The sequence below is a fragment of the Hemicordylus capensis genome, chromosome 2 (assembly GCF_027244095.1).
Source record: "Hemicordylus capensis ecotype Gifberg chromosome 2, rHemCap1.1.pri, whole genome shotgun sequence".
NCBI lineage: Eukaryota > Metazoa > Chordata > Lepidosauria > Squamata > Cordylidae > Hemicordylus > Hemicordylus capensis.
The window spans coordinates 241,934,494-241,947,487 of record NC_069658.1 but is presented as its reverse complement, the minus strand read 5'-3'; the positions used below and the strand labels follow the sequence as shown (position 1 = coordinate 241,947,487).

Sequence of the window (12,994 nt, the reverse complement as noted above, 5' to 3'; positions counted from 1 at the left end):
GCTGCCTCTCCTTTTCCTCCTCTGGCAAAACCTCTAACAAGAATTCCCAGATGTTGTTGACTACAGCTCCCCAAATCCCCAGCTGCAATGGCTTTTGCTTGGGGATTCTGGGAGTTGTAGTCAGCAACATCTGGGAAGTTAGAGGGAACACTGGACCCCTTGGTGTTGCATGTGAGATTTTTCAGCAAATTAAGGACAGGTAATTGAGCTTTCTGTCCATTTCAGCCTTTTCTCTCTCTTTCCCCATCCCTCAGCCTGCTTGTCCACATTCTGTTGCCAGCTGTCAGGCTATTAAAATGAAAGGAGGCGCCCAGGCCAAGGAGCTCTTGTCCTCAGCTCCTGAAAAGACCAACAGCCTGAGACAGCATTTTATTAATCTGTTATTTGCTTCTTTTAATATTGTAAACCACTTTGGGTGCCTTTGTCAAGGCAGAAAGGCGGTATAAACATGTAGTAAATAAAAAAATATTAAGACCTCCAATCTCTTGCTCCCCACTCCTTCGTTATCTTATCCCTACTTGTGCAGCTGGAAAGGTTGCCAAACACATGTTTGTGTTGTGCTTCTATTTTTCAATTAAAAAATTTCTGTGTTTCAAAAGCCTTGCCTCCGAGTCTGTTGCTTCTTTGGGGTATTCCAGTGCTTGTGTGTATGATGAATATACCACTTTTCAACAAAAGTCCCCAAAGCGATTTACTTAGATATAAATAAAGATGGTCCCCTGTCCCCAAAGGGCTCACAATCCAAAAAAGAAACATAAGATAGACACCAGCAACAGCCACTGGAGGGTTTCTGTGCATAGAACCAGTTGCTCTCCCGCTGCTCAATAAAGATAATCATCACTTTGAAAAGGTGCCTTTTTGCTCAGTGAGCAACTCTTTTAGCAGTGAGCAACTCTGTCATGCCCAGAGGAAATGCCTCTGGTTTTGCTTAGGATCTTATGACAAAAGGGCAAGGGAGAGATGGACTCTGGAAACCAGAATTAGGTTAAAACATTTTTATGTAACTTTTATTAAACAAGGGTAATAAAATAATGCTAGAGTTAAATGAAAACAGTAATATCCAGGCAGTGGCAATAAAAAAGATATATCTAACACTGATAGTAATAGCAAATAGTGATTGTGCTGGCAAACACAACAGTTGCAGTCACAAAGACAATAGTCCACACGGAAAACACACTGACAGGTCTTAAACACAAGTCTCGTCCACTCCAGGGGCAGACTGATCTACCTGGCTAAAAAGGTGTCCAGCTTTGTTAGCTTAAGTCAGGGCTGCTCAGCTTAGGCCCTCCTGCAGATGTTGGCCTACAGCTCCCATAATACCTGGATAGTGGCTGGGGGTTATGGGAGTTGTAGTAAAAAACAACAACCAGCTGAAGGCCAAAGTTGAGCAGCCCTGGTTTATAGCAATAAGACGCTCTGGCAGGGCAGTCTTCCTGGCTGTTTTGGCTCAACTCCTGACACATCAGTGGAAAGCCCCTCTTGGGAATTCCCTCAGAGTCCAACCTTTGGCTACTGGTCCAGGTCAACTTGTCCTAAACATGCTCAGGTGATCATTAATCTGTTGTTGGAGATGATCCCGCTGTCACATCCCACTCTGCACACATCTCTCTAGTCCCTGCCAGTGTTCCCTGCAAAAGGAATTTCCAGATGTTGTTGACTACAGCTCCCAGAATGCCCAGCTGCAATGGCCTTTGGCTGAGGATTCAGGGAATTGTAGTCAACTGCAGCTGGGAATCCTGTTACAGCCTCCTTTTCACCCAGTAATCTTCAGCCTGTTTGCACTTTTAACTAACCAACCATGTCTTCACCCACTCTTACACACGCACACACACGTTTCTCATTACAGTTCATTGCACCTCTTTTGCCAAATCTTGAGCAATTAATTGTAATAAACAAGGTACTTTGAAGTTCACAACAACCTTGACTAGTTCCATCACGCTTTTTGCACTGCAAAACTCCTTGGAAGCAAACATTTAAACCATACAAACATAACTTGAGCAATACAAAGAGCACATCAAAGTCACGCTGGTTCGGGCCTTACAGTATTTCCTAGCATCAGCACAGCCATTTTTGAGATGCAAGAGGCTTGGCTTGCACAACAACTGTGATCTGCAGATTTGGTTTCCAGAGCTAACTTTCCTAAGCAAGCTAAAAGCAGCTGACCCATGTCTGAACAAGTGTGATAACAACTTCATTTCAGAAAGGGGGATTAAAGAACCTCCACTTCACAGGATCCAGCAAGAACCACTTTCCCAAGGACCACTGGAGTAAGATCTTGTCTCCCTGTAATTCAAAGAGAATGGCCTTTCTGGAATTCATGCTCTGTATTTGAAAAAGAAAAAGAAAAGGGTGTGTGTGTTGTATCAAGCTAATATACAACATTAAATAAAATAAAAGTACTAAGAACAACTTGCAGAAGCCTAATTCATCTTGGATAGTTAAAAGGGCTGCACAGAAGATCAATGATCAAATATGTTATTTATTGTATATCAGAAAACTATGTTGAGAGTAAGACAATTGCATTATAATTGAATTATACTTAGAAATTGGGGTGGTGGCAGCTAGGTGCCATGGCTTATAATGAGAAAACAGCTCAATGAGTTGATTTTGAAACTTGGAAAGGTAGGAGAGGTGGGTTTAAGGATGAACTGTGCCTATTGTCAGGCAAAAAGGAAAATAAATGCTTTATTATGCCATGCTAACTGGGCAAAGAAGCACCTTTTTAACGTGGAGATTCTCTTTATTTAGCAGGGGGAAAGTAACTGGCCCTATCCAGGACTATCATTGAAACTAAAAGGACAAATTATTATTATTATTTTACATTTTATATCCCACTCTTCCTCCAAGGAGCCCAGAGCGGTGTACTATATACTTGGGTTTCTCTTTCACAACAACCCTGTGAAGTAGTTTAGGCTGAGAGAGAAGTGACTGGCCCAGAGTCACCCAGCAAGTCTCATGGCTGAATGGGGATTTGAACTCGGGTCTCCCCAGTCCTAGTCCAGCACTCTAACCACTACACCACACTGGCTCTCATGTTATGTTGTATTCTTATAATGTTGCTTTTCAAAATTGCTATTGGTTATTATGGGGTAGCACTCAGACAAAGTTACTCATGAGAAGCACCACTGAAATCACAGAGTTATCTTGACTAGTGATGAGCCCAATGCGTTCCGGCGCCTCTCTGGAAAGGCGCCGAAACATTTCGGCGCATAGCATGGGGTTCTCTTAAGAGGAGACGGGCAGGTCCTACCTGCCCGTCCCCCAAGCCCCCGCTGGCCCGCCGCAGATCTATTGCTACGGAAAGACTTCCATGCAAGCGGCAGCAGGAGCAGAGCCAGGAGTGGAGCCAGTCTGGCAGCGGCCTGTGTGCTGCCGCTGCCGTGGCCTCCTGGCTCCGCCCCCCGCCTCTGACATCAGACGCACCTGGCTAGCCACGCCCCCGCATCTGACGTCAGACATGGGGGCACGGTCTCCCAAACGCACGGCCCCATTTGGAAAGGTGATCGGCCCATGCTGCTTTGAGGACTGGAACAACTCTCCCTGCCTTAAAGGAAAACACCAGGAACAAATGCACAATTAACATAAATGCACAATTAAGGGAACTATTAGGAGAAGAGAGTACATTAGAGCATGTGCAAAATTTAAAAATAAACCAGTGAACTAATCTTCAGACTGCACACACTGGCTGACATGAGGAAAATTACTCAAAGTAGTCATTTCAAGCCTACATTTTGAAGAGAAGGCTTACAAGATCTTACAAGATCACTGTGTCCATGTGTGTGATCTCTAACAAGTCCTGCATTTACAATCAGATATGAAGTGAATTCATAGAACATCAGAATGGGGTCTAGGTCTCCACAACGAGAGTATTATTCTTCTGATCCATCATCTTGTTTCAAGATAGCGGCCACTCAAAATATAGCGAACATCACTTTGTAATTCTTTGTGTTGATAGTCAGAAACACACCAAGGGGGAAGAGAACCTAGGTAAGAGTCACCATGTTAAAAAAGCCTGTTCTAACTAACAGAAAAGCTCAATTTGTTAGGTCGTGCTAAAAACAAACATACAATTTTCAAAAGCTGCCATGAATTTCTTTGTGATCCTTGATATCCACAAATGCACCATACCCCTTTCTGAAATTCATTTATATAGTGGCTCTCCTTATTGGGCCCTTTCATGTGAAAGATGGTTTATGTATTATTTATTTGCCAAGATTTTGATCCCACTTTCCTATACTGGCATCCAAGATAGCTAACAACATGATAAAGAATTAAAATTATACAACAACATTATTTTTAAAATACTATAACAGTTACACTAAAACAGAAATAAAATCTAGATTGGATTAAGAGCAGCAGCAAATGGAGAAATGATCTAAAAAAGAACCTCAGAAAAAGCCTCTGGACAAAAATATGTCTTTGCTGCCAGCCAAAAGGCAAGCAGGACCAAGGCCAGGCAAACTTCCTTCTGTTCAGCATGTTGCTCTCTTGGTGCCACCACAAGAAAGGCCCCGTCCCTCATGCCCACCCAGAAAAACACAGAGCAGGGCCCTGATAGGTGATCTCCATGGATGGAAAGACTGAGATGGGTCGAAGCAATTCTGAGGCCTCTTCGCAGGTCTCAGGCCACTTAAGGCTGTAAAAGTCAAACCAGCACTTTCAAACTGAGCCTGGAAGAAACTGGTAGCTGGTGCAGGTGGTACAACTTTGGAGAGCGATACTCCTATCAGCAGCCGCATTTTGGATTACCTGCAGTTTCTGAACAGACTTCAGCCCCAAGTAGAGTACTTGACATTGGCCAACCATGGAGACTATCAGGGTGTGAATGACACGTGTGGAGTCTGGTCCCTTCAAGGTGAGGTGCGGCTGGTGCACCAGCTGAAGCCGATGAAAGCCATTTCTAGTCTCCATTTCTACCTGACCATCCTGGAAGAGGGTAAGAGGCAAGATAGCTCCAGCCCCAGTGAGCATTTCTTAGGTGGGGGAAGTCAGCCCCATCCAAAACAGATGCCTTCCTTAAGCAGGGCAGGCATTTCTACCCAGGGAGGGCATTCCCACCCTCCCACTCCTAGATCACCAGAAACCCCAGCCTTCAACACCTCCATCTCAACTGCACTAAGCCCCAGTGTACTCACCTTCATTCACTCCAAAAATAAATCCAGAGGTCTTTTGTGACTGAAGAACATTCCAACTTCAGTGCCTTCTCCTCCCTATGGTTTTGGATACAAGACATGCACTCTGATTGAAGCAATGTCCACATTCTGAGCATGGACCAGGTTTCCACCCATCCTTTGGTGTGGAATGAGTTTTGCACTCACATTGAAGCTCCTTCCGCATTCAAAGGATGTGTATGGTTTTACTCCTGTGTCATTTCTATGGCTTTTGTTAAGGGTTGAAAGATAACAAAAGCTATTGATGCAGTCTGAGAACTGATAGAGCTTTTAACCCTTACAAATTCTTCAAGGTGAAGGAGACTTGTACTCTTACATACATTCTTTCCACACTCCAAGTATTTATATGCTTTCTCTTCAAAATCATATTATTTTCGAAGCTACTGAATCTTCAGTGTGATGAAAGACTTGAGTTCTGACTGAAGCTTATTGAGTGAAGTAATGACATGGCTTCTCCCCTGGATTCTTTGATATGAAGTGAGAGCTGCACCCTTATACATGCTCTTTTCAGACTGCGATTACTAATACAGTTTCTCACCTGTGTGGGTTCTTTGATGTGATGTGAGTTGTGAACGCCACCTGTAGCTCTTTCCACACTCCAAACATTTACATGGTTTTTCCCCACTGTGGATACTTCTATGTGAAGTGAGAGTTTCACTTGTACAGAAACTCTTTCCACACTCCAAGCATGTATATGGTTTCTCCCCTGTGTGGATTCTTTGATGTGAAGCGAGACAGTCAGCTCGACCGAAGCTCTTTCCACACTCCAAGCATGCATATGGTTTCTCCCCAGTGTGGATTCTTTGATGCGAAGTGAGACAGTCAGCTCGACTGAAGCTCTTTCCACATTCCAAGCACTTATATGGCTTCTCCCCTGTGTGGATTCTTTGGTGCGAAGTGAGACAGTCAGCTCGACTGAAGCTCTTTCCACAGTCCAAACACTTATATGGTTTCACCCCTATGTGGATTCTTTGATGTGAAGTGAGGCCTGAGGACTGACTGAAGCTCATTCCACACTCGGAGCATTGATATGGCTTCTCCCCTGTATGAGTTCTTTGATGCAATATGAGGGCTGTACTTGTATGAAAACTCTTTCCACATTCCAAGCATTTATATGGTTTCTCCCCTCTGTGGAGCCTTTGATGTGAAGTGAGATACCCAGATCGACTGAAACTCTTTCCACATTCAAAGCATTTATATGGTTTCTGTCCTGTGTGGATTTGTCGATGTGAAGCAAGACCTGAGGGTTGACTGAAGCTCATTCTGCATTCCAAGCATTGATACGGTTTCTCCCCAGTGTGGGTTCTTCGATGTGATGTTAGGTATGAGTTCTGACTAAAGCTTTTTCCACACTCCAAGCATTGATATGGTTTCTCTCCTGTGTGGATTCTTTGATGTGATCTTAGGCTTGTGCTCCGACTAAACCTTTTTCCACACTCCAAACATGGATAACGTTTCTCCCCACTGTGGGTTCTTTGATGTTTATTGACTTCTGTTCTGCTACTGAAGCTCTTTCCACACTCCAAGCATTGATAGGGCTTCTCCCCTGTGTGAGTTCTTTGATGCGACGTAAGCATGTCAGCTCGCCTGAAACTCTTCCCACATTCCAAGCATTTATATGGTTTCTCCCCTGTGTGAATACTTTGATGTGAAGTGAGGTGTGTACTCACAGTGAAACTCTTTCCACACTCCAAGCATTTATATGGTTTCTCCCCTGTGTGGATTCTTTGATGTGAAGCGAGGCCTGAGCTTTGAGTGAAGTTCTTTCCACACTCCAGGCATTTGTATGGTCTCTCCCCAGTGTGGATTCTTTTATGGGCAGTCAGGCCTATGCATTGACTGAAGCTCTTTCCACACTCGAGGCATTTGTATGGTCTCTCCCCAGTGTGGATTCTTTTATGGGCAGTCAGGCCTGCAGATTGACGGAAGCTCTTTCCACATTTCTGACATTCATACCGTTTCCCTCCTCCATGGATTTTACAATGAATTTTAAAGCTTGACTTGCAAGTGAAAAATGTCCCACAGAGGGTACAATTAATACTTTGCTCTGATTTTTCAGTTTTTTCTTCAATTGGGATTTCATGGAGGACTCCATCATATGAAGCAAAGCATTCAATTCCCTGCTCCTGTTTTGCTTTCATGTTCATTCCAGGCTCTCTTGCCTCTTTGTCTCTGGCTTTCTTGAACAACATCTGAAATGCTTCTCCCTCACTCTCCTGTCTGCCATCTCCTGGAAAGAAGAAAAGAACTGGTCAGAGTCCAGGAGAGAAAAAGGGGGTCAAAATCCAGGAAGAAATCTAGTTAACAGTTGTGTGTGACCAAAAAAGCTTAATAACAGGGGCAAATCCTCCCACATATGAAGCAGACTCTGATTGGCATTAGATGGCCTGAGTTAAGCTCCCAATTCTGCCATGAAATGCCTTGCCTCCCCAGTGCGGTTTGCCTGGCTTCATCACTTTGTTCTTTTAGGTGCCAGGTGAAGACATTTTTGTTCACTCAGGCCTTTTAAATTTTATTCTGATTTTAACTGGTTTTAAAAATTGTCTTTTAAAATGTTTTGAATTGTATTTTGTAGCCCCCCTCCTCTTTCTTTGGTCTGTTACGATATAGGAACATAGGAACAGCCCTGCTGGATCAGGCCCAAGGCCCATCTAGTCCAGCATCTTGTTTCACACAGTAGCACACAGTAGCCCACCAGAACATAGGAAGCTGCCATATACTGAGTCAGACCACTGGTACATCTAGCTCAGTATTGTCTTCACAGACTGGCAGCGGCATCTCCAAGGTTGCAGTCTGGAATCTCTCTCAGCCCTATCTTGGAGAAGCCAGGGAGGGAATTTGGAACCTAGATGCTCTTCCTGAAGCGGCTCCATCTCCTGAGGGGAATATCTTACAGTGCTCACATGTGGTCTCCGATTCATATGCAACCAGGGCAGACCCTGCTTAGCTAAGGGGACATGTCATGCTTGCTACCACAAGACCAGCTCTCCTCCCCTATTTAATGTGTTGTGTGGTGTGTTTTTATGTGTTGTAAGCCACCAGAGAACAATTTGTTATGGCGCAGCTTACAAATAAAGTTTATTATTAATTATTTTTATTGTTATTGGGCAGCCTTGGGCCAGTCAGTCAGTAGCTGGAGAGGGGCCATAGTTCAGTGTAAGAGCACCTACCTTGCATATTCCAGCATGTAATGGCAATTCAACTCTCATGATTACTGGCTGAAACTGATTTATTAGCTCTAGCTTTGGGGACTGCTTCTGCTCTGCTTCTGAGACTGAAACGGCATTGGTAGCTCAGCGGGGTGGGGGTGGCCTATGCCATGAACTGGTCAGGAGGCATGTGTGGCAGCTCCTGTCCTCTGGAACTCCCTGCCCTGTGAGACACGGTCAGCTGACTCCCTCCCTGTTTCTGGAGGTTGGCTAAGAACCAAAACAAAGTTACTTTATTTTAGGGAACGGAATAAAATGCACTTTTGAATTAATGTAGGATATGCTAGTGGTGCTTCCTTGATATTGTTACAGAGGAGTGGGGTGATTCCAAGAGTAACAGAATCAGGCTATACCCACAGGCAGGAAAACATCTATTACAAGGCCATATTTTTATAGAACTCAAATATTGTAGATAGTGTCTGAAATGTGCAAAATACATTAGTAGAAGAATCAGAATATTTGGGCATTTTTTTTCTGCACTTGGCGCAATTATATGCAAATTCAGCCCAACGCCCAGTCTTGAACAGATGAGCCCCACCATAAATGACACTCAGTGTTCAAAGTTTTGTTTTAATTTTATCAGAAGAAAAGAAAACCCAGTAACAGAATCAGGTTGCAGAGTTGCCTGCTAGCTGTCGCCAAGGTAAATCATTAATAGAAAAGAGAGCACATAAGCCCTGAAGCATATATATCTATTAACATTAATTTGATATTTAATAACTTTAAAAATGTATATTATTATTATTTTTATTACATTTATATCCTGCTCTTCCTCCAAGGAGCCCAGAGCGGTGTACTACATACTTAGGTTTCTCCTCACAACAACCCTGTGAAGTAGGTTAGGCTGAGAGAAGTGACTGGCCCAGAGTCAACCAGCTAGTATCATGGCTGAATGGGGATTTGAACCCGGGTCAACACGGGTCCCCCTGGTCCTAGTCCAGCACTCTAACCACTACACCACGCTGGACTTTGAGATATTGCTCAAGGAAAATCGGTGAGCTGCAGTAGTTCACACAGCTTTGATTATATATATATATAACTTTATTTAAGGTACAACTTTGATGATAGGAGTCTGTTATGCTCCTCCTGGGGTTGCCTGGTTGTGGGGGTTGGCCAGGTCTGGAATGGCACAGCTCAGCCTCCGAGTATCCAAGAAAGGTTTGCTCCTATCCCCTGTGGGGGTTTGTCCTGCTCACAACCCTCTGGAGATGGGTGCTGCCCTGGACCTCAGCCCATCACACAGAGCTCTTCCCAGGGTGAGCTCTCCTCAGCAACTGGCCCCTCATCATCAGCAAGCTGGCCTCTAAATAGCCCCTGACACTCGATGCAAGTCTTGCGAGATCTTGAACCAAACTCCTACGAGATCTCCACAAAACCCCGTGGGATCGCAAGACACCTCCAATGCCTTGGCACAGAATGCGGCAGCCAGATTGTTCTCTGGGATAGCATGAAGGGACCACATAACTCCAGTTTTAAAAGAACTGTACTGGCTGCCAATATGTTTCCGGGTGAAATACAAAGTGCTGGTTATTACCTATAAAGCCCTTAAAGGCTTGGGTCCAGGGTATTTAAGACAGTGCCTCCTTTGTCATAAACCCTGCTGCCTGTTATGATCGTCTAGAGAGGTCCAGTTATGGTTGCCACCAGCTCATCTAGTGGCAACTCAGGACCGGGCTTTCTCTGTGGCTGCCCCAGGGCTTTGGAATATGCTCCCTGCTGAAATAAGAGCATCTCCTTCTCTGTCTGTTTTCAGGAAGAACCTCAAGACTCTCCTGTTTTCGCAGGCTTTTAATTAGAATTAATTTTAATAATTTTAAAAATGTGTTTTAATAACTAGTTTATTCTATTGTTTTTATTGTGTCATGTATCTTAACCTGTGACTTTTCAATATTTTAAATTTTGTACAGCGCCTAGAGATGTACATATCAGGTGGTATAAAAATATGAAAAATAAATATCCATCATTTGTATTCCTTCAGAGGGAAGGAGTGATGAAAATTGCTGGTCTCATGTAAAGTGCATGCAGCATTACAGCATCATCACTGCCTTAGTCTAGAAGGTCACCATCATTTCTACACAAGTTGCCTTGCAATAAGTGACCCTTTTTAAAAAGCTCTTTATGACAGGGTTTTTTTCCCCTCTTTCAATCTTTGGCAGCACTGCTTCTGTTCTTCAGCCGGAGTATGTGGCACAATTTTACAACCTGTGGCGATAACTTCCAGAGAGATAGCCACATTTTTCATTTTGCTGCTACACAGACTGTGTCCCTCTCTTATCTCCCATTTTCTTCAGGTGAGATTTATTTCAGTTCTGGTTTCCTTTTGTAACTGCCTTACCAACCACATGATTTCTGGTAGGGATGAGCACTGCCTGCAAGCACGCAGATGCTCTTCCCAGATTGGCCCCATCCCTTAAGGGGAATACCTTTCAGTGCTCACACATGGAGTCTCCCATTCAAATGCAAACCAGGGCAGACCCTGCTTAGCAAAGGGGACAACTCATACTTGCCTGCCGCCCCCCATTCACCCGCCTTATTGCTCCTGCCACTTGCTTGCCACTGCCACTTGCCAGGGCTTCCAGCAAGCTCTTCTGAGAGGCCCAGGAATCAGCTGGAAATGGAGGACATCCATGCGCCCTGATAGAGATGTAAACTTTATGGAAATTTTGAAGTCATGGGAAAAAATCATGGGTTGGTTTTTTTTTTTGCAGGTGTGTGGACATTTTGGGGAAGGTTGAAATAAATTTTGCTGTAAACCGCCTTGCGATTGTTTTAATGAAAGGCGGTATATAAATTTAACAATCAATCAATCAATCAATCAATCAAATCAATACTTTCCCCCTAGTGTCCTTTATGGGTCTGAAGTCATATTGTTTCTTTAGGAGCATTTAATGTATAACCTGCTTTGCTCATAATATTGATCATGTTTAGTATATTTCACTTGGAAGTACTGTATCAGCAATTTTATCTATCTATTTTAACATCTTTCTATACTGCTTCCTCTGATTTTTATCATCTTAATGACTTTTGAAAACTGAATGGCCTGTATTGAGACAAGGCTCTCTATCTTTTCACATGTTCCTTTATTTCTTGATTTGGTATCTTTCGAAACATAGACCAGTTCCTTTCACATGCTGTAGAAGATGGAGGAATCTGAAGCAAGCAATAAGCTTGGTAGTGTAAAGGCAGAACACCTCTCCGTATATGAATATATTGGAACATCTTTTCTTAAATACGTTATTCGTAATTTCAAAATAAAACATTATAAAACAAAATAAAACATTTCAAAATAAAACAAAATAAAACAGCCATCTTATTTGTTTGTTATTTCTCTTTGTAAACCGCCCTGACCCATTTTTGGAAGGGTGGTATAGAAATCGAATTATTATTATTAGCAATAGCACTTACATTTATATACCGCTCTATAGCTGGAAGCTCTCTAAGCGGTTTACAATGATTTAGCATATTGCCCCCCCACATTCTGGGTACTCATTTTACCGACCTCGGAAGGATGGAAGGCTGAGTCAACCTTGAGCCCCAGGTCAGGATCGAACTTGTAACCTTCTGGTTACAGGGCGGCAGTTTTACCACTGCGCCACCAGGGGCTCTTATTATTATTATTATTATTTCATAAACCATCCCCTCCCCATTTTTTCAATGTTGGGGGAGCAAAAAGTCCTTGGGGGGGAAGGGGAACAACTGTCCGCCACCCCCCCTGAAATCTTCAAGTTTTCCCCCGGGCCTTCACATCTCTATGGCTTTATGCAGACACAGGGCACATGCACACCCTCCATTCCCGGCAGGCTCAGGCCCATCAGGAGCAGGAACAGGGCCTTCCTGTGGAGGCGAGCTGGTCTTGTAGCAGCAGGCATGACTTGACCCCTTAGCTAAGCAAGGTCTGTCCTGGTTGCATATGAAAGGCAGACCAGAAGTGCGAGCACTGTAAGATATTCCCCTTAGGGGATGGAGCCACTCTGGGAAGAGCAGAAGATTCCAAGTTCCCTCCCTAGCATCTCCAAGATAGGGCTGAGAGAGATTCCTGCCTGCAGTCTTGGAGAAGCCGCTGCCAGTCTGTGAAGACAATACTGAGCTACATGGACCAATGGTCTGTCTCGGTATATGGCAGCTTCCTATGTTCCTATGCTTCCAACCAGCCTGGTTTCCTCTAGCAAGCAGCGGGTGGTAGGCAAGCAGCTGCAGGGCAGCCAGCTGATGGGGTAGCAGGAGTGTTGGCCAGCGGAAGGAGGGGAGAGGCAAGTGAAGCAGCCCCCAGATAGACCATGTTCCAAGGACACCTTGGTATCTTGTTAGCTCCTCCCTTAACAGCAACACAGATTTAAATAACAGTTACATACCCCAAACAGCTGGTGAATGTTGGAGTATCTCTTGGGCTAGAAAAACCTGCCTGGTACTGGAATGTGGCCACTGCTTGCCTAGTTGGCTACTAAAAAAAGAGCAGTCTTGGAAAAGGAATCAACTGGGTACTGCTGGGTTATGGCTCAGCACAGAAAATGGAGGCTGCGACCAGGAAGGATAAGCCGCCTTAGAGCATCTGCTTTCCTCCCAAAGCCAGCAAGGAGGCAGCTTCTGGACTAGTTCAGATAACACTTTTAAACG

General features: G+C 44.1%; 1 protein-coding gene across 1 annotated transcript in view; it reads right to left on the bottom strand.

Annotated features, from left to right (window-relative positions):
• Positions 1-980: 980 nt before the first annotated feature.
• LOC128343903 (zinc finger protein 850-like) overlaps positions 981-12,994 on the bottom strand; it is a 37,133-nt gene continuing 25,119 nt past the window's right edge. Inside the window, exons 8-10 of the mRNA XM_053293335.1 lie at positions 5,136-7,401; positions 3,424-4,926; positions 981-2,322 (exon numbers count right to left, since the gene is read on the bottom strand). Coding sequence (XP_053149310.1) covers positions 5,693-7,401 — 1,709 coding nt within the window. The 3' untranslated portion in view covers positions 981-2,322; positions 3,424-4,926; positions 5,136-5,692. The remainder of the gene's footprint in view (positions 2,323-3,423; positions 4,927-5,135; positions 7,402-12,994) is intronic.